An 18,483-nucleotide genomic window follows, 5' to 3' on the forward strand; every position below is an offset into this window, starting at 1 on the left:
ATGTGCATCACTAACTCTGTTCCACAGAGAAATAGTAAACACAAAATGCACTCAAAATAAATGTTTTCAGTGCTACCGTACCCATGCTGGTCCCAGGATAGGAGAGAGACACGGTAGGAAAGGTTTTATCTTTTACTTGATCAGCTTCTGTTGGTGAAGGGACACAGCTTTCGAACTTGTCCCTTCCAGCAACAGAAGCTGGTTCAATAAAAGGTATTACCTCACCTACTTTGTCTCCCTCTAAATAAATGGTAAATAGAAAATGTACTCACTAACACTCTGTTACTGCCATGCAACATCACAATCAAACCTCCTATCATGTCCCAGCAGAGCACTCGGTTATAAAATTTTGGTCTGAATACAGCTTAACATGGGCAAGACGAAGTACAGACTTCCTAAATTCCTGTCAAAGCAGATCAGCTACAAGCTTACTTTCCCAGAGGCAAGTGCCATGATTAGGTAGCACCTATCGCCCTTGCTTATCTTAGCATTGCCATGATTGTTTCCATTCTGTCCTCCCTTGTATTCAAGTGTTTATGACTCAACTATAAAGGTCCACTCTGGGCCAAAACTTGGCAGGAAAATTCTTTTTCAAAATATGCAAGTTATAATTACCAAAGCCCAATTGAACGACGTGCACACCGTATCTAGTGCCTTCAGCTTCCTCCTGTCTCAACTCCCACTTCAACAGAAAACTCTTTCTGATGAACAAAATGTTCAGTTTAGTCCATATGGACGAAGAGCCCCAGGATATTTTGAAAGGAAAAAAATAGATAGTTTAACCTTGAAATTCCGATTCTTTGAAGATCATCATGAAGGATTCTTACTCCTGACTCTTGTCCTTCCAGATGACTCTGACTCTTAACATTTTTAACCCTTTGAGTCACCAGTAGGCTGGCTTGAGGTCTCTACCGCACTGACCATGCTCTAACTACAGGTATCTCAAGGACTCTGGAGCCTTCCAATCAGTTCCTTTCAAGGGCTAGCAGCAAGAGCTCCTCAACTCAAAACACCTGTATCATGAACCAGGGATTCCCTAATACCACTTCCTCCTTCCCCCCCACCCCTTAAAAATATTCAAAGTAAAAACTGGAATGGAATGCGGTGTCCTATGTTATTCCACGGAGGAAGCATTTATTTTCTCTCCTCTACCTAAAGATATACTGCCCAAAAACCTTTTAAGGTAAACTTCACTCACCCTATGCTCAAGTGCAAAGGACTTCAAACAATGGGTTAAATGCCAAGCAGGCTGTGGTACAGTAGATTCAGAGTTAAGGCAGTGCTCACTGTTCAATTTCCTAACATCTATCTCTCAGTGTTGAGGATATTTAGATCTTTTATAAAACCCACTACAAAGCCATATGGCAAAATGCACGAAGGACCAAGTCTGCAGCTATCCTCCGAAATCATGCTCACATATTTGGTGGATATGTATTTGCAGACAGATTAAGGTAAATGCAAAGTTTCCAGAAACTAGCTGAAAACTGTCCCCATAATGTTATTCGGGGGTGGATGTCTCTCTAAATTTTTGTCCCTGAGTTTACTGAAAGGCTGGTCATGATACAGTAAGGTCAGGCAGTGAAATGTGACAACCTCTGTAGTTCAATCATTTACTTATATATTGCTATAGGAATACGTACTCCAAAAGGAATTCTGCAGCTTGCTCATTTGGGTACCACTCAGGAAGGTTGAGTTTCACTCGGAAGCATTTCCCAATGTAGTTAAGGACCTGCTTCTGCGTGGCACAGCCCTCCTCCATTACCATTCTCAGCATCTGAGAGATGCAGTTCTTATAGAAGGAGTTGTTTTCTCTTCCTTTGATCAACTCTTGAAAAATCTGGTAATCTGAGAAACCAGCTAATGCCTGGAGGAGAGAAAGGCACCAGATCAGAGAACAAAGAAAAACCAAGAGTAATAAATCACCATGTCTAATTAAATTATAGAATGGGACCAGGTCACTCCAGTCACTTATGCTGGTTTATGCTCTTGTGTCCTAATACCCTTCCCCTAAAATGAAAACAGTTTTCTGAGGTTCGATTAGCTGTGGAGAAAGACCCTGGGTATACACAATCTGATGATCACCACTAATACCCCTAATGAAGCCCCTGGAAAAGCAAAAGCTGGGTTAATACAGACAATGATGAATAAAAATAGTTTTTCTTCATTTAAATAAGATTTTTTTATATTTTTATAGACTGACCTTGCTTACAATATAAATTTAATTCCCAATTTGTCTCAAATCACTAATTATTGACATTTAAGTAAATTGAAAATAAGTGGTTTTTATAATGGAATGGATGGCTTAAAAATTAGATTGATTTAGCTATGTTGCATAGGACTGTGAAAAATTTCACACCCTGTGCGACGTAGTTAGATTGACCTAATCCCTGAAGAGACGCAGCTAGATCAATGGAAGAATTCATCCACCGCGAGAGGTGCTTTAACTACACTGATGGAAAAAGCCCTTCCATTGCTGTAGGAAGCATCTAGAATATGGTGCTCTAGCAACATAATTGCAGTGCCATAGCTGGGCCGCTGTTGCAGCTGTAGTGTACCCTGAGTTCAGCCACAATGCTCAAGTTTGCAATCCCTAGATTTAAATCCAACATTCTAAACTGGGCAGTGATCGTATTTAAACAAAACAGCTCACACAGACTGAGGTTTTATAAATAGAAAAATCAGAAATAACTTTCACTTGTTTACTAAAACAAAAATAAAGCCTGTGAAGAAATGTAATTTGTCAAACTAAGCTGCCATTTCAACAAAGCATGTGCATGTCGTCTGACAATGGACACATCCTGGTGGGTTGATAAATCAAATACATCAACTAGATTACAAAAGCAGTCTGACATTACTACCAGAAAGAATGTGCTTTCTTTTCAGGAAAAGAAAGATGAAAATAATTAATTGAAGTCAAGTCTTTACTACTACCTATTTAAAGCACAATTTAAATCATTCTATTCTGTCCAGAGACAGATATTTTGAAAACTTTCACTGTCTTGCTTAGCAAAATTCATGCACTGTGCTTACTAAATTGTATTCTAGAGTTATGAGCTTTTTTGAAAGTTCATTATCCAGTTGTTGCTTGCCTTCCGTAACTTGTGCTCTCTAAATGCACTCATTGCCTCTATAGAGGCACTGGGCTTATCCTCACTGCACCAGTTAGCTCGAGTTAGCACACCGGAGTTAGCCCAGCTCAAGTGAGAGCAACCACACTTCAAAACAACACTAGAGTTACACAGTTATTTGATTTGCAGCACAGAATGAATGGATTAGCTGCTGTTGAGTAGGGGGTACCTTGTGCTGTTGCAATCCCACAGCATTATGAGCTCGAGCATCAGCATCCCTGTCCTTCAAACAGCCCGTCCACCCCAGTTAGCTTGAATTTAAAGTACCATTTAACCGAAGCTAAATATTTGTGGTCATGGAGGGAACTCTAGTTGCAGTAATGCTCAAGTTATAATTCAAGTTAACTGTGCTACGAAGACGCACTCACATGGTAGGAGTTGCATACCTGAGGCAGTGGTCATAGAACTGTTTAGATTGGTGTCAGTTGGGGGCCTGCGCATGTCCCTTGAACAGACTTCCACCTTTGGGCTGAGGACATAACCACCCTTGGACCCTCTAACCGTCTCCTCTCTACCACAGTAAATGTGAAAAGGAGCTCGGCTCGGAAGCAGAAGGGAGCAAATGGGGCAGGGTGGTTCTGTGGAAGCAACATAACAAGAACTGGAGTTACGATAGTAACCCCCCCAGGTCTTCCTTCATGAATCTGCCTCCACAGAGCCCACTGTAGGAGAATAGCTGGCAGTGGCCTTGCTGTAGGGGTCAGCTAAGGAACCCTGCTAGTTCAAGGCTGAAACGCCACCCTCCTGAACCCAGCATCTGAAGGTGCGGGCTGAGCTCAGGATAGCAGCACCACAGCGTTCCCTTGAGGCCATGTTACAGACAGACACCATGGCTGTTGCCATCCCCCTATAGGGAATGAGCTCTAAGAGGTTCTGGAGCAGGGCTATAAGGTACTGTAGGTGAAATCAGGTTTGGATGCACAGTCGAATTCATTCGAAATGCCTTTGAGACAGGATGTCAGGGCTTTGGACTTTTTGCCCAAAGTTCACCACCAGAAGATTTTCTAAGAAATTGGTCCTGTCTAAACAACAACTAGCAGCTCTCCAGTTCAACATGGGTAGCCTCCTCTTCCCCAAATGTCTCTGTAATCTAGGGAGGAGAACGGGCAGACACTTTTATCATGGACGACAGTGCATCAGTGTCTGTGTCTTTGAGATCCTCCTGGCAGCAAAGGTAACCACCAGGAAGGAAGACTTGGAAGACAGCAAAATCCCAAAGGCGCCAAGGACCCTTCTGTAAGATTGGTGAGCAACAGGACAGGTCATGGTAATAACTATTACACCTACGGAGGTTTACAGGATTGGGCCCTCATATTTTAAGCCCGATGGGGCAAAGGGCTGACTTCCTTTGTGTCCTGTACAACACTGCACACATTGGTGGTTTCACAATCACTTTAAAAAAAACCCTGTATTTTTGCAACCACTTCTAACATTGTTTATCCAGGAAAGTTCTGTACAGAAGCAGCATTTTGTTTTTATACTATTTTGCTTGATTTTCAATTGGGATGACATGACTTATCTGAGGAGAACAAAGATTCACGTGCTCCCAAAATCTTTCACTGGACAATACTGCCAATAACTGGGATACGGACTGAAAACATTCTGCCAATATTGTGCTGGAGGATGTATTCTGCACAACAAGTTTTGTTTTAAAACAGTTTTATCCTTGAGTTCAGATGGAAAACTCCCCACCATTACCTTTTAAAAACATCTCATCAGTACTGTCTTATAGCAAAAAGCCAAGAAACTTTTATACAAAACCTTATTTCACCTTCTTCAGCTGTGTACACATTCTCATACTTCAGCCCTAAATATGATACTACCGACATAGGCAGGTCTGGCTTGGACTACAATCCTTGATAATCAAGATGACAAGTATCATTTAATGAAATACTTCATGTGGAATTAGTTATTGAGTAAGTCATTTTTCCAAGCAAGAAACAGGCTGCTACACTTTCCACAGCAATTCTTCAATCAACCTTCCATTCACCAGAAAACCTAAGACTAGATGATAGTTTACCTTCAGTGCAAATCCCAGTGGGAGGAAGAACAACTCTTTCTGAAAAATGAAGTTCAGCATCACTGTACCATTCTCCAGGTAGTGAAGGTTCATGTTTATAGCAGTGTGCTCATCCCTAACACAGTGCATCGATATACCTGCCAAAACGAACATAAGCAAAGATTCACTTCTACAACATAGAAACTATTGACTGCATTCTATCGGCACTACAAAACAAGCATTGTTCTCGATTGCTCTGGATACAGGTTAGATTTCCTTGGGTCGGGGCACTGTATGCTCAAAGGCGTCGTACTGAGACACCATGTCACACTTGTAGATAACTGCTTAGAAATTAATTAGAGGTCTCACTTCAGTTCCCACAGGATGGGTATTGAGATCACAGCTGGCCCGCTTGCTAGCAGTCTCAAGAGAGAGATCAAGGATTAATCAAAAACAGGGTCTGATTCGCCACTGCCTTCGGTCTGATTTGCAAGGTATTTCAGCATTAGTCGTCCCACTGACTTCACGGGCTATCCACGATCTTAAAATTAAGCACGTGCTGAATCAGGTCATTACCTTTTACACTAGTGCAAAGTGGGTGCAAAATGCTATTGTTGTGATCTGATATCATTTTAGACTCACTGTACAGTGTACATGACTCTGCAATGAGTCAGGCAGTGGGGAATCAGGCCCATGGTGACTGAACTATTCTTTTATTACTAGATGTAGCAGCATGACAAAAGGAGTTCAGATACACTGGTGGGACAAATTAGGGAAACAAACGCAGATCCTGTACCACCATCCTTCTAGATCATATGGAACAAGGAGTATATTGTGTGTCTTACACAGCAGCTTCAAGCTCACTGTCAAAAACGTACCTGTTCTGTGAATAAATATAAACAATGCATTTTTAATGAGGCAGAACACAATGCACCGACAGGATTTTCATTAAAAACAGGGAGCGCTGATAGTGAGTTTTAATATAAGTAACAGGCACGATTCAAAGGAGAGCCATTACCAATTATGACACTGAGCCTTACGATGGAGGTAGTGTAGATTCTATTTTAACTGTGGATAAATCTCTTTACTACCTTAACTTAGTGTAGGGAAAGGAAATTCAGTGTTGCCTACAGCATCAACAGACTTCTGTGGCTATTGGATTGATGGACTCAGGTTCGTTTCCATCACACCCTGCTCACAATGTAAGATGGATCACCCAGAATCAGACAGAATACAATCCAGTATCACCTGATATTGATGGTTCAGATTACAACAATCAAAAGCCATCAACCTTTCTTATGCCTTTTATAATGTAATTAGCCTTTTATTTTCACAAGCACTAAAATTCATCCAAATGTTAAAAGAATTGCTTTTTCCAGCACTGGGCTTCTCCCTTTTCAAAGAATTGAATTTCCCCTCATCTGAGCAGGCTGCCATGTTTATGGTATAGCACAAGTGCATGAACAAAACAGAAAGCAATAACTAAATACAATAAGTCACCTGCTCTTTTTCTTTTGTTTATTCTCAAACAACTGTCTTACTAAGGTGATGCCCCTAATGAAATCACTACACTTACCATACTCTGTGTAACCAGGGCCTCGGCTTTTCCATTTGGGTCTTATCATTGCAATGGGGAAGTTTCGTCTAGGCATAATCAGCATTCTGATAACTTTTTCTATACCGTTAACTATAAAATAGCCTCCCATTTCCTGACAAGAGAAAGAAGTGCTTTAAAAATTAATACACCAGAGTTCAAAGATCTGAACAGAGTATCTATTATACAAGAAACAAAATGGAAGTGAGAAAAATTAGCTCTTACTGGACAATAAAATACACACCATCTTTTTTATATGTATGGAATACATGGCAAGTTGCATTGGCATGTGCTTGGGATGCATGCATTACTCACACAACAGGTAAGAGTGCATTATGGAGGTCATCCCAAACAAGTGCCAATAAACCTGCTATACTATTATACGCTCTGTATAATTCCATGCATTTTACAAAAATAACTATTTTAGTGGTGTTTAAAGGAGTTATTGGGACTATTTTTTGTATCCGTCCACGTGTAAAGCCAGGCGCACTAGTTACACTAAGTCCAACTGTAGAAGATGCAGAGAAAATGAGAAGACAAGACTGAAAACTAAAGAAACCTCTAAAATGACCTATAATAACTTTAGTATACATAGAAATATCACAACTTTAAAATACCATACCTTGGGCCCTTTCAGAGCTACTAGCAAGTACTATCTACTAAGAAGCTCCCCTTTCCAAGAGTAAAGTTCCTGTTTTGAGTGATATAAAATATTGGATTTAAAACTTTTCACTGATCTGAATGTTCCCTCTCCCCACACGAGGTCTCTGCGTAGAAAACTGGGAGGAAGAAAAGCTCTATTCCACACTTGGAGAAAAGAACATGACTGTGTCTCCAACTGATTTTTTTAAAAATGGCAGCTCTTTGAAGCCATCTGAAATACTAGACAAAGCCTCGGGTGAGATGCATTAGTGTGCAAAGTACACGTAAAGTGGCCAAATACACATGATACATGCACATTTATTGCATGGCTTTGCAATTTAGCATGTGTGTGGTGCTAACATCCAATACAAAAATTAATTCCAGAGAAAATTCTCTTCACCTTTACATGTTTGTTCAAATTACGAGTGTGCAATCAAAGTTAATTATAAAGATGCATGATACGTGGCTATGGGCCTGGCAATAAGAGAGTATCATTGCAGATTACACGGACTGAAAGCAGACTAATTGGTTATTTACTTTGTAAACTGAAAAGAAATTATTACACTTTTAATGAAAAATGATAGCACTATATGACTCTGTATTCACATATTCAACTTGTTATCAGACAGAGCAGATAAAAAAGCCAAAACAGCAAAAGTGAACCCAAAAGTAATTGAGAAGTAAAATCTATGGCTATGAAGGGGATATGTATCACGTCCAAAGAGCCGTACTGTAAGAGTCTCACCATCAGCCAGGAGCCCCAGTACCATGGCTTAGCAGTAGCTGGCAGCCGGGGGCAGAGTGTGCTCAAGCCTTAAACTCTAACACCGAGAACAGAAGCAGCCCTGCATGCCTCCAGAGGAGGGGAAGGATAGTTTTCCGGAGGCAGCTGCACATCTGGAAAGTAACATCTAGTACCAGTAATGGTCACTGCCTGCATGAACATGAGGTACCCCATGAGCTCTTACCTTCTCAAGATGAGGGCTATAGGTATTCTGAAGGGCAAGTAACCTGAAGCCACCTCGAGAGCTGAGACTTATGACCCCAGAGAAACCACACAGAAGCTTTAAGAAAGGTGTAAACTCAGAAAATATGCCACATTGTGCTTCTAAATAGAGGTGCCAAATCCTTCAAGCTAATGTAAAACCCACTTCCCTTGTCACATGGTAAAGAAGATATTCTTGTCCCACCAAAATCTACTGTTACCTCTTCTTCCTCATGGTGTTCAATCAGAGCTCTGGGAGGAAGACTATGTAAATTGCAAAGTTTAGATTTCACCATGATTGGAACATATCCCAGGGACTGTTTAATAATCCCTTTAGGAATGCCATTCACTGACCAGCTGATGTCAGCCTATAGAGAAACAAATACATCAAATTATTAGGAAAGTTAAAATAACAGACAACAATAAATATAGCATGCTCTCGTTAGAGAATGAGCTACGTTACAGCATTGTATATTCAATACAAAACCATAAATAGCAAAAAAATTATACTGTCTGCAAAGAAAAACAGCAGCAATTAGTTACAATTTATTATACATCAATTATAAGAATAAAGACAAACAAATATATTATAGTGGATGCATGGTCACATCTACTGTAGTTCAGGTTATATTGGGACTTTCTTTATAATTCCATTTTTATTCAATTATAATGTGAATAAAAATTTCCTATGTTTCATCTCTGCCTGAAGGAAGGATTATGGCTTTGGGGTTGTTTTTCTTTGGAAAGTTTAAACAAAATTACAAAAGTTATGCAAGGATGAACAAAACTCTTACAATGGTGGAATTAAAATTATTTTTTCTCTTACACAACAACTGAAGTAGTTTGATATTTCAGTGAGAACTAAGTCCTACTGTTATTTACAACCCCCCCTCGAAGCCCCAAATTGAGTATTAGTGCTTATGATGTTTATAGCCTGGCAGGAGGCAGAATAATAGACTTCACAGCATTGGAGTACTGGTATTTTTAATCTGTTATGCAATGTTAACTATGTAAAACTTCAGAACAGTTTCACAAAAAATTGAAGAATTATTTTGTATTAATGCGATGGCTCCCTCTCCCAGCAAAACCAGATTGCCTGTTCAAGTCTCTTACTACCGTCAAAGTCATAATGGAATTCCTGCTCCTGTAACGTAAAGAAGCTAAAGCATACCAATAAAGTGAAGAAAAAAATCTCAGATTTCAGTAAAGTGCAGATACTGGCCATTTTATGTGGTCTGGCTTGCTGAGATATCACAGGGTAGGCAGGCATCTGCACAGCCTGGAAAAACCCAGGTCAGGAGGGAGAGTGACATGGGTCTCTGCCAAAGAGAGGTGAGGGATGAAGAGCCAAGATCCTAGGGTGGGTGTCCTTGAGGGACAATGAAGGGGAAATATGGGTACAGTTACCCTGAATTGTGACATATACAAATATTTCTTTAATGGCTATCAATATCTCTGGCGTTTTCAAGTGTAGAAACAAATGCCAGACATCATTGCAAAGGTGAGACTCATGACTTTCCAGCAGCATAAGGCAATGGTCCTCCAACTTTTTCCATTCTGTAGGCCATTTTGTAAAAGAAAGATCTTCTCGTGGATGTACCTCTTCTACTAACATCCCAGTTCCCCACAGTATGGTTCCCAGAATGTTTCATTTCAAGTACTACTGGTGATCCACAGAACAGCTGGAGAACATGTGGGAAAAGGTATTTATTTACAAGCTAATGGTTTATAAGCAAATATAGCACATACCAGACAGTGGAAAAGTGGAGTTTTCATTCCCTGAAAGTACTATTCTAGCCATTACTACTTACAGTCAGTTTCCCACGATAGGTGCTTCTGCGTCCTCTACATTCTGCTGGGTATACTTTCAGCTCTTTACAGATACTCCCTTTTGGTACCATAGGAGGACTGATGACAGCGCCCACAACTGCCAGAGTGATGCGTTCATTTTTGAAAGCAAACTCCAGAGCAGGAACAGCCTGAAACCCAAAAGAAACTCTGTATGTGTACATATACAAACAACAGTAACAGGAGACTTGATCTATCCAGTTATCGGTAGAAAAAGTACCATATATACTCATTCATTAGCCCGTTCGTTTATAAGCCGACCCCCCAAGATGAATAGGGAAAAACAGTAAAAACTGTATGACCCTTTCATAAGCCGACACTATATTTCAGGGGTTGGCAAACTTTGGCTCCCAGCTCGTCAGGGTAAGCCGCTGGCGAGTTGGGACATTTTGTTTACCTGGAGCATTCGCAGGCAAGGAGCCCCTCAGCTCCCAGTGGCCGCCGTTTGCCATTCCCAGCCTGTGCCTGCAGACGCTCTAAGTAAACAAAACGTCCCGACCTGCCAGCGACTTACCCTGACAGGCGGGGAGCCAAAGTTTGCCAACCCCTGCTATATTTTAAAAGCTGGCGTCACAAGAAACACTCAAAAGTTTTGCTAGAATTATTTTAATGTAATCTAACGAAAAACCTGTTATAATAATCATTGAACAAATGTATTCATCTTCAAAATTACAGTCAGTATTTGAAATCAGTAAATGGATATTTAAAACAAGTAACTTAGAACAATATGAGACTTTAAAAAGTCTTAAAATCCTTCAAAGTCTGAATCAATCTCTGATTCACCAAACAGTTAATTAAACTCAGCTTCAGTCACAGCTGCACCTGCATTGTCATCGTCGATTTCAGCAGTTTTGTCTTCAGACTCAGATTCCTTCTCATCATCAGCCTCTGCTGTGTCATCATCAAATATGGCATCATCTTCTGACCTGTTGAGTGCATTGCTGATACAGCAATTCCTAAATGATTTTTCTATAATTTCTGACCTGTTGAGTGCATTGCTGATACAGCAATTCCTAAATGATTTTTCTATAATTTCTGAGCGAATGGACACCCACACGTCCTTGATCCACTGGGTGACCAGATTGATTTCGGGCTTCATAAGATTCTTGCCTTTTGTCAACTTCACCATGCCTGAGCACATCCATTCAGACCACATTTTACGTAGCCAGTCTTTAAAGGGTTTGTTCAGGTAGACATCAGGTGGTTGTAGAACTGAAGTTAAGCCTCAAGGTATTACAGCCAAAGTAGTTGTCCTATTTTTGGCCACATTTTTCACCTCATCTGTCTTGTGTGCTCTGAACATGTCCCAAACGAGCACAGCAGGTCCCTTGATAAGTGCTCCTGGTCTCTTATTCCACACTTTTTCCAGTCATTCAATAGTCCCACTTTCATCCATCCATCCCTTTTCGATGACACCAGCAGGAAATTTCATGTTTTTCGGTAAGGTTTTTCTTTTAAAAACAACAACAAGAAAAAGCTTTGATCCATTTGCCAAACATGATAAAACCACCCTAAAATGGATTTTTTCATGGCCATTGATTTTAATTAAAACTGTTTTTTCCACCAATGCCGGTTACCATTCTGTTGCTTGCTCTGGAGATCGAATGTCATCGGTGTTTCTTCCATATTTCCTATTTGTGACAGTTCAAATGCATATTCCTTCTGACATTTTATAATAAACCTTCGGAAAGATTCAATTTTTTCTTCCAGATCTCTCGGCAGCTTTTGCGCTTTGTTTGCTGACGAAGACAGAGACTATGACGGTTCATGAAGCGAGTATACCAACCCGCTGATGCGACAAACATTGATGGCTTTACTGACTTGTATTTGTCATCTTTCGACATTTGCAGAGCACGCAGACGAATTCCAGTTCTAGTGACAATGTACCCATTTTGTCGACATTCAACAACCCAATTATTGACATCTTTCTCCAGCTCAGGAAATGAAGCACACCTCATTGGACATTTTTTTTTGCTTCTTGGCATGTCTTTTAGTGTTGTTTTATTTTTTTGCCATTCTCTTACTTGCTTCTCATTGATACAGAATTCACGAGCAGCGGAGCATTTATTGTTTGCTTCTGCATATTCAACAACTTTAAGTTTGAATGCTGTGTGATAAGCAGACCTTTTGCTTTTGATTTTACCGTTGTTCATTTTAAATACTAGTACGAAAATAGATTATTATTATTATTGTAGTTACAAATTTTGTAGGACTTTATATAGGAATGTCACCTGCTTTATCACTGGCAAATTATTATTGTTCTTTTTTTATTTCAAAGCAGCCCTGTAGATTGGCATTTCTGTGGGGATAACAGGCTATTTCAATTTTATTAGAGAGTCCATCGATTCTGCACGTTATATTTTGTGAACTGCATGGGTCAAATGTCATGCAGATCTGCAGCACTGCTCTTTTAGTATTCCTTTCAAGCCAAACTAGTCCACTAAACAAAGCCTTTGCAACTTTAAAAGGCTGCAGTATTGACATCAATAAATGGGTCGGCAAACTTTGGCTCCTGGCCGGTCAGGGTAAGCCGGGTTGGGACATTTTGTTTATACATTGTCTGGAACGGCGAACCGCGGCCGCAGGGGGCTGAGGGGCTCCATGCCTGCAGACACTCTGGGTAAACAAAACGACAATGTATTAGATATTCAATTCAATGATTTCATAGAGTTTAAAATCATCAAATTTTGGTGTAGACCTGTTTATAAGCCGACCCCCACTCTTTGATGTGTCACTTTTTTACCAAAAATATTCGGCTTATGAACAAGTATATACGGTAATATGGCAAAATACAATGTTTCCAATAAGTTCCTGGAATGTACTGGGGACAACCTATTGTTTCAGAAAGAGGAAGAAGTGACCCGGGGCAGCCATTTTAGATTTGATTCTGACCAACAAAGAGGAATTGGTTGAGAATCTAAAAGTGGAAAGCAATTTAGGTGAAAGTGATCATGAAATGATAGATATCATGATTGTAAGGCAAGAAAGGAGTGAGAGCAGCAGAATAAGGACAATGTATTTCAAGAAGCACACTTTAATAAACAAAGGGAACTGGCAGGTAAGCTCTTATGGGAATAAACTCCAAGGGATAAAAGAATTCGGGAGACAAGGTAGTTTCTCAAGGAGACAATATTAAATGCACAACTACCAACTATTCCCATATGAATGAAAGAAAGGAAGAATAGTAAGAGGCCAATATGGTTCCATCAGGAGCTCTTTAATGACCTGAAAATCAGAAAGGAATCCTACAAAAAGCAGAAACATGGATGAATTGCTAAGGAGAAGTACAAAAGAATAGCACAGGTATGTAGGGACAAAAGTCAGAAAAGCTAAGCCACAAAAAGAGTTACACCTAGCAAAGGATATAAAAGGCAATAGAGGTTCTTTAAATACATTATGAGCAAAAGAAAGAAAGGAAAGTGTAGGTCTTCTACTTAGCAGGGAAGGAGAACTAATACCTGATGGCATCAAGAAGACAGTGTTTAATGCCTAATTTGCTTCAGTCTTCATTGAAAAGGTTAGTAACAGCCAGATACTCAACACAATTCAAATTAACAGCAAAGAATATAAGCCAAAATAGGGAAAGAACAGGCTAAAGAATATTTAACTCAGGTAGATGTATTCAAGCCAGCAGAGCCTGATGAAATTCATACTAGGGTGTTTAAGGAACTAGTGGAAGTAATCTCAGACCCATTAGCGATTCAAGCACTTATGGAGGACAGGTGAGGTCCTAGACAACTGTAGAAGGGCAAACATAGTATGAATGACTCACTGTCAAACTGGGAGGGCATATCTAGTAGGGTCCTGCAGGGGTCAGTTCTGTGTTTCACCCACATATTTATTATTGGGGCATTTAGTGCACTGGATGAGGTACACCACTTGTTGTGATAGGTGTGTGTAGGAATCATGGATCTTGAAAGGTGTGTTGTGAGGGTTGTTGATCATTGTGGTAGTGCAGGTAGATCATAGGTTTTGCACCTGTTGTTCTGGCAGGATCTGGTGCCACTTTGAGCTAGTGTCCTGATCTGTGTGGATCTTGATTCTGATGAACTTGGGAGAGGTTGGGGGGTTGTTTGAAAGCTAGAAGAGGGGGTTCAGGAAAGATTTATTTCAGGATGTGGTCCCCATACAACCAGAGTATGGGTTGTATCTGTTTGATGATACTCCATACGGGTTCCAGTGTGGGATAGTAGGTGACAACTAGGGGTGTACGGTCAAGGGAGATTATTTCTATATTGAACTGGGTTCTTGCAGGTGAAATGAGAATCACTACGCTCTCAAATGAACTTACTCAGAAAAATGACAAAAGACGACAACTCCACATCACCTGTGGGTGAATACTTTTCACAACGATCACTCTATACCTGACCTCTCAGTCGTCATCCTCAAAGGAAATCTGCACAACGCTTTCAAAAGACGACTGTGGGAGCCTAAAGTCATAACATTGCCAGACACTAAAAATCATGGACTGAACAGGAACACTGGATTTATGGCTTATTACAACAATCTATATAACCCATTAACTGTGCCTCACCTCCAGCTTTACCCCAGTTCCTATGACTGGAGAAAGAAAAGGAGTACTTCTGGCACCTTACAGACTAACCAATTTATTTGAGCATGAGCTTTCATGAGCTACAGCTCACTTCATCGGATGCATACCGTGGAAACTGCAGCAGACTTTATATACACACAGAGATCATGAAACAATACCTCCTCCCACCCCACTGTCCTGCTGGTAATACCTTATCTAAAGTGATCATCAAGTTGGGCCATTTCCAGCACAAATCCAGGTTTTTTCACCCTCCACCCCCCCATGCACAAACTCACTCTCCTGCTGGTAATAGTCCATCCAAAGTGACAACTCTCTACACAATGTGCATGATAATCAAGGTTGGCCATTTCCAGCACAAATCCAGGTTTTCTCACCCCCCCACCCCCATACACACACAAATTCACTCTCCTGCTGGTAATAGCTCATCCAAAGTGACCATTCTCCCTACAATGTGCATGATAATCAAGGTGGGCCATTTCCAGCACAAATCCAGGTTTTCTCACCCCCCCACCCCCATACACACACAAACTCACTCTCCTGCTGGTAATAGCTCATCCAAAGTGACCACTCTCCCTACAATGTGCATGGTAATCAAGGTGGGCCATGTCCAGCACAAATCCAGGCTCTCTCACCGCCCCCCTTTTCCCAGGGACACACACACACACACACAAACTCACTCTCCTGCTGGCAATAGCTCATCCAAACTGACCACTCTCCAAGTTTAAATCCAAGTTTAACCAGAACGCCTGGGGGGGGGGGTAGGAAAAAACAAGGGGAAATAGCCACTCCCAGTCTCTATTTAAGCCTAAATTAATAGTATCCAATTTGCAAATGAATTCCAATTCAGCAGTTTCCCACTGGAGTCTGGATTTGAAGTTTTTTTGTTTTAAGATAGCGACCTTCATGTCTGTGATTGCATGACCAGAGAGATTGAAGTGTTCTCCGACTGGTTTATGAATGTTATAATTCTTGACATCTGATTTGTGTCCATTTATTCTTTTACGTAGAGACTGTCCAGTTTGACCAATGTACATGGCAGAGGGGCATTGCTGGCACATGATGGCATATATCACATTGGTGGATGTGCAGGTGAACGAGCCTCTGATAGCGTGGCTGATGTGATTAGGCCCTGTGATGGTGTCCCCTGAATAGATATGGGGGCACAGTTGGCAACGGGCTTTGTTGCAAGGATAGGTTCCTGGGTTAGTGGTTCTGTTGTGTGGTATGTGGTTGTTGGTGAGTATTTGCTTCAGGTTGGGGGGCTGTCTGTAGGCAAGGAGTGGCCTGTCTCCCAAGATTTGTGAGAGTGTTGGGTCATCCTTCAGGATAGGTTGTAGATCCTTAATAATGCGTTGGAGGGGTTTTAGTTGGGGGCTGAAGGTGACGGCTAGTGGCGTTCTGTTATTTTCTTTGTTAGGCCTATCCTGTAGTAGGTGACTTCTGGGAACTCTTCTGGCTCTATCAATCTGTTTCTTCACTTCCGCAGGTGGGTACTGTAGTTGTAAGAAACAAGATCTCTGTCAAGCTAGGTGTTTGTCTCTGTCTGAGGGGTTGGAGCAAATGCGGTTGTATCGCAGAGCTTGGCTGTAGACGATGGTGGTCGTGTGGTGTGGTCAGGGTGAAAGCTGGAGGCATGTAGGTAGGAATAGCGGTCAGTAGGTTTCCGGTATAGGGTGGTATTTATGTGACCATTGTTTATTAGCACTGTAGTGTCCAGGAAGTGGATCTCTTGTGTGGACTGGACCAGGCTGAGGTTGATGGTGGGATGGAAGTTGTTGAAATCATGGTGGAATTCCTCAAGGGCTTCTTTTCCATGGTGTTATAACCAGGATGGTGTTATCAGGAAGATCACCGATGGATCCTGGCCACTATGGCTGCAGAAGCCCTCTACACCAACATTCCACACACAGATGGACTCCAAGCCGTCAGGAACACTATCCCCGATAATGTCACGGCCAACCCGGTGGCTGAACTTTGTGACTTTGTCCTTACCCATAACTACTTCACATTTGGGGACAATGTATACCTTCAGATCAGCGGCACTGCTATGGGTACCCGCCTGGCCCCACAGGATGCCGACATTTTTATGGCTGACTTAGAACAACGCTTCCTCAGCTCTCATCCCCTAATGCCCCTACTCTACTTGCGCTATATTGATGACATCTTCATCATCTGGACCCATGGAAAAGAAGCCCTTGAGGAATTCCCCGCTCTCTCCCGCACCCCCCCCTGCACTCCCCCCCGCTCTCTCCCACGCCCCCCCTGCACTCCCCCCCGCTCTCTCCCACGCCCCCCCTGCACTCCCCCCCGCTCTCTCCCGCGCCCCCCACCCCGCAACCCCTCCGCTCTCTCCCGCGCCCCCCCTGCACTCCCCCCCGCGCCCCCCCGCTCTCTCCCGCACCCCCCCGCAACCCCTCCGCTCTCTCCCGCGCCCCCCCTGCACTCCCCCCCGCTCTCTCCCGCACCCCCCCCGCAACCCCCCCGCTCTCTCCCGCGCCCCCCCTGCACTCCCCCCCGCTCTCTCCCGCGCCCCCCACCCCGCAACCCCTCCGCTCTCTCCCGCGCCCCCCCTGCACTCCCCCCCGCGCCCCCCCGCTCTCTCCCCACCTGCACGGCCCGGTGCAGCCCCTCGCCCACGGCCAGGTTGAAGGACTCGACGTGGGCCCGGGTCAGCTCCTGCAGGGCCGGGTGCTGCCGCTCGCGGGGCCGCCCGTAGCCCGGCGCCGTCAGGGGCGCGAGGCTGGGCCGCTCGGGCAGGCCCCGCCACCTCGCCGCCGCCGCCGCCGCCTCCGCCTCCATGCTGCGCCGCGCGGCTCCGACAGCTCCCGGCGTGCCCCGCGCGGCCCAACAGACCCGGCCGCTCCACGCGCTCGCCGCTTCCGGAACCCGGCCCCGCCCCCCGGGCCGCGCGCGCCGCGGAATCACCCCCTGTCCGCCGCGCGACCCCCCTCCTCCCGTCCTCTGCCCCCCCCCGGGCCCTCAGCGCGACCCCCTCCTCCCGTCCACTGCCCCCCCCGGGCCCTCAGCGCGACCCCCTCCTCCCGTCCTCTGCCCCCCCCCGGGCCCTCAGCGCGACCCCCTCCTCCCGTCCTCTGCCCCCCCCCGGGCCCTCAGCGCGACCCCCTCCTCCCGTCCACTGCCCCCCCCGGGCCCTCAGCGCGACCCCCTCCTCCCGTCCTCTGCCCCCCCCCGGGCCCTCAGCGCGACCCCCTCCTCCCGTCCACTGCCCCCCCCGGGCCCTCAGCGCGACCCCCTCCTCCCGTCCACTGCCCCCAGCGTGACCTCCCTCCTCCCGTCCACTGCCCCCCCCCGGGCCCTCAGCGCGACCCCCCTCCTCCCGTCCACTGCCCCCCCCCGGGCCCTCAGCGCGACCCCCTCCTCCCGTCCTCTGCCCCCCCCCGGGCCCTCAGCGCGACCCCCTCCTCCCGTCCTCTGCCCCCCCCGGGCCCTCAGCGCGACCCCCCTCCTCCCGTCCACTGCCCCCCCCGGGCCCTCAGCGCGACCCCCTCCTCCCGTCCACTGCCCCCCCCGGGCCCTCAGCGCGACCCCCTCCTCCCGTCCTCTGCCCCCAGCGTGACCTCCCTCCTCCCGTCCACTGCCCCCCCGGGCCCTCGGCGCGACCCCCTCCTCCCGTCCTCTGCCCCCCCCCCGGGCCCTCAGCGCGACCCCCTCCTCCCGTCCACTGCCCCCCCCGGGCCCTCAGCGCGACCCCCTCCTCCCGTCCTCTGCCCCCAG

At 44.5% G+C, this 18,483-nt stretch overlaps 1 protein-coding gene across 1 annotated transcript in view; it reads right to left on the reverse strand.

Moving 5' to 3' along the window:
* POLR1B (RNA polymerase I subunit B) overlaps positions 1 to 17,571 on the reverse strand; it is a 35,520-nt gene extending 17,949 nt beyond the window's left edge. The window contains exons 1-6 of the mRNA XM_084622289.1: positions 17,356 to 17,571; positions 10,160 to 10,327; positions 8,570 to 8,716; positions 6,704 to 6,836; positions 5,149 to 5,285; positions 1,641 to 1,864 (exon numbers count right to left, since the gene is read on the reverse strand). Coding sequence (XP_084478415.1) covers positions 1,641 to 1,864; positions 5,149 to 5,285; positions 6,704 to 6,836; positions 8,570 to 8,716; positions 10,160 to 10,327; positions 17,356 to 17,547 — 1,001 coding nt within the window. The 5' untranslated portion in view covers positions 17,548 to 17,571. The remainder of the gene's footprint in view (positions 1 to 1,640; positions 1,865 to 5,148; positions 5,286 to 6,703; positions 6,837 to 8,569; positions 8,717 to 10,159; positions 10,328 to 17,355) is intronic.
* Between the last annotated feature and the right edge of the window lie 912 nt (positions 17,572 to 18,483).

Source organism: Lepidochelys olivacea (assembly GCF_965140295.1).
Source record: "Lepidochelys olivacea isolate rLepOli2 genome assembly, chromosome: 3".
NCBI classification, from domain to species: domain Eukaryota; kingdom Metazoa; phylum Chordata; order Testudines; family Cheloniidae; genus Lepidochelys; species Lepidochelys olivacea.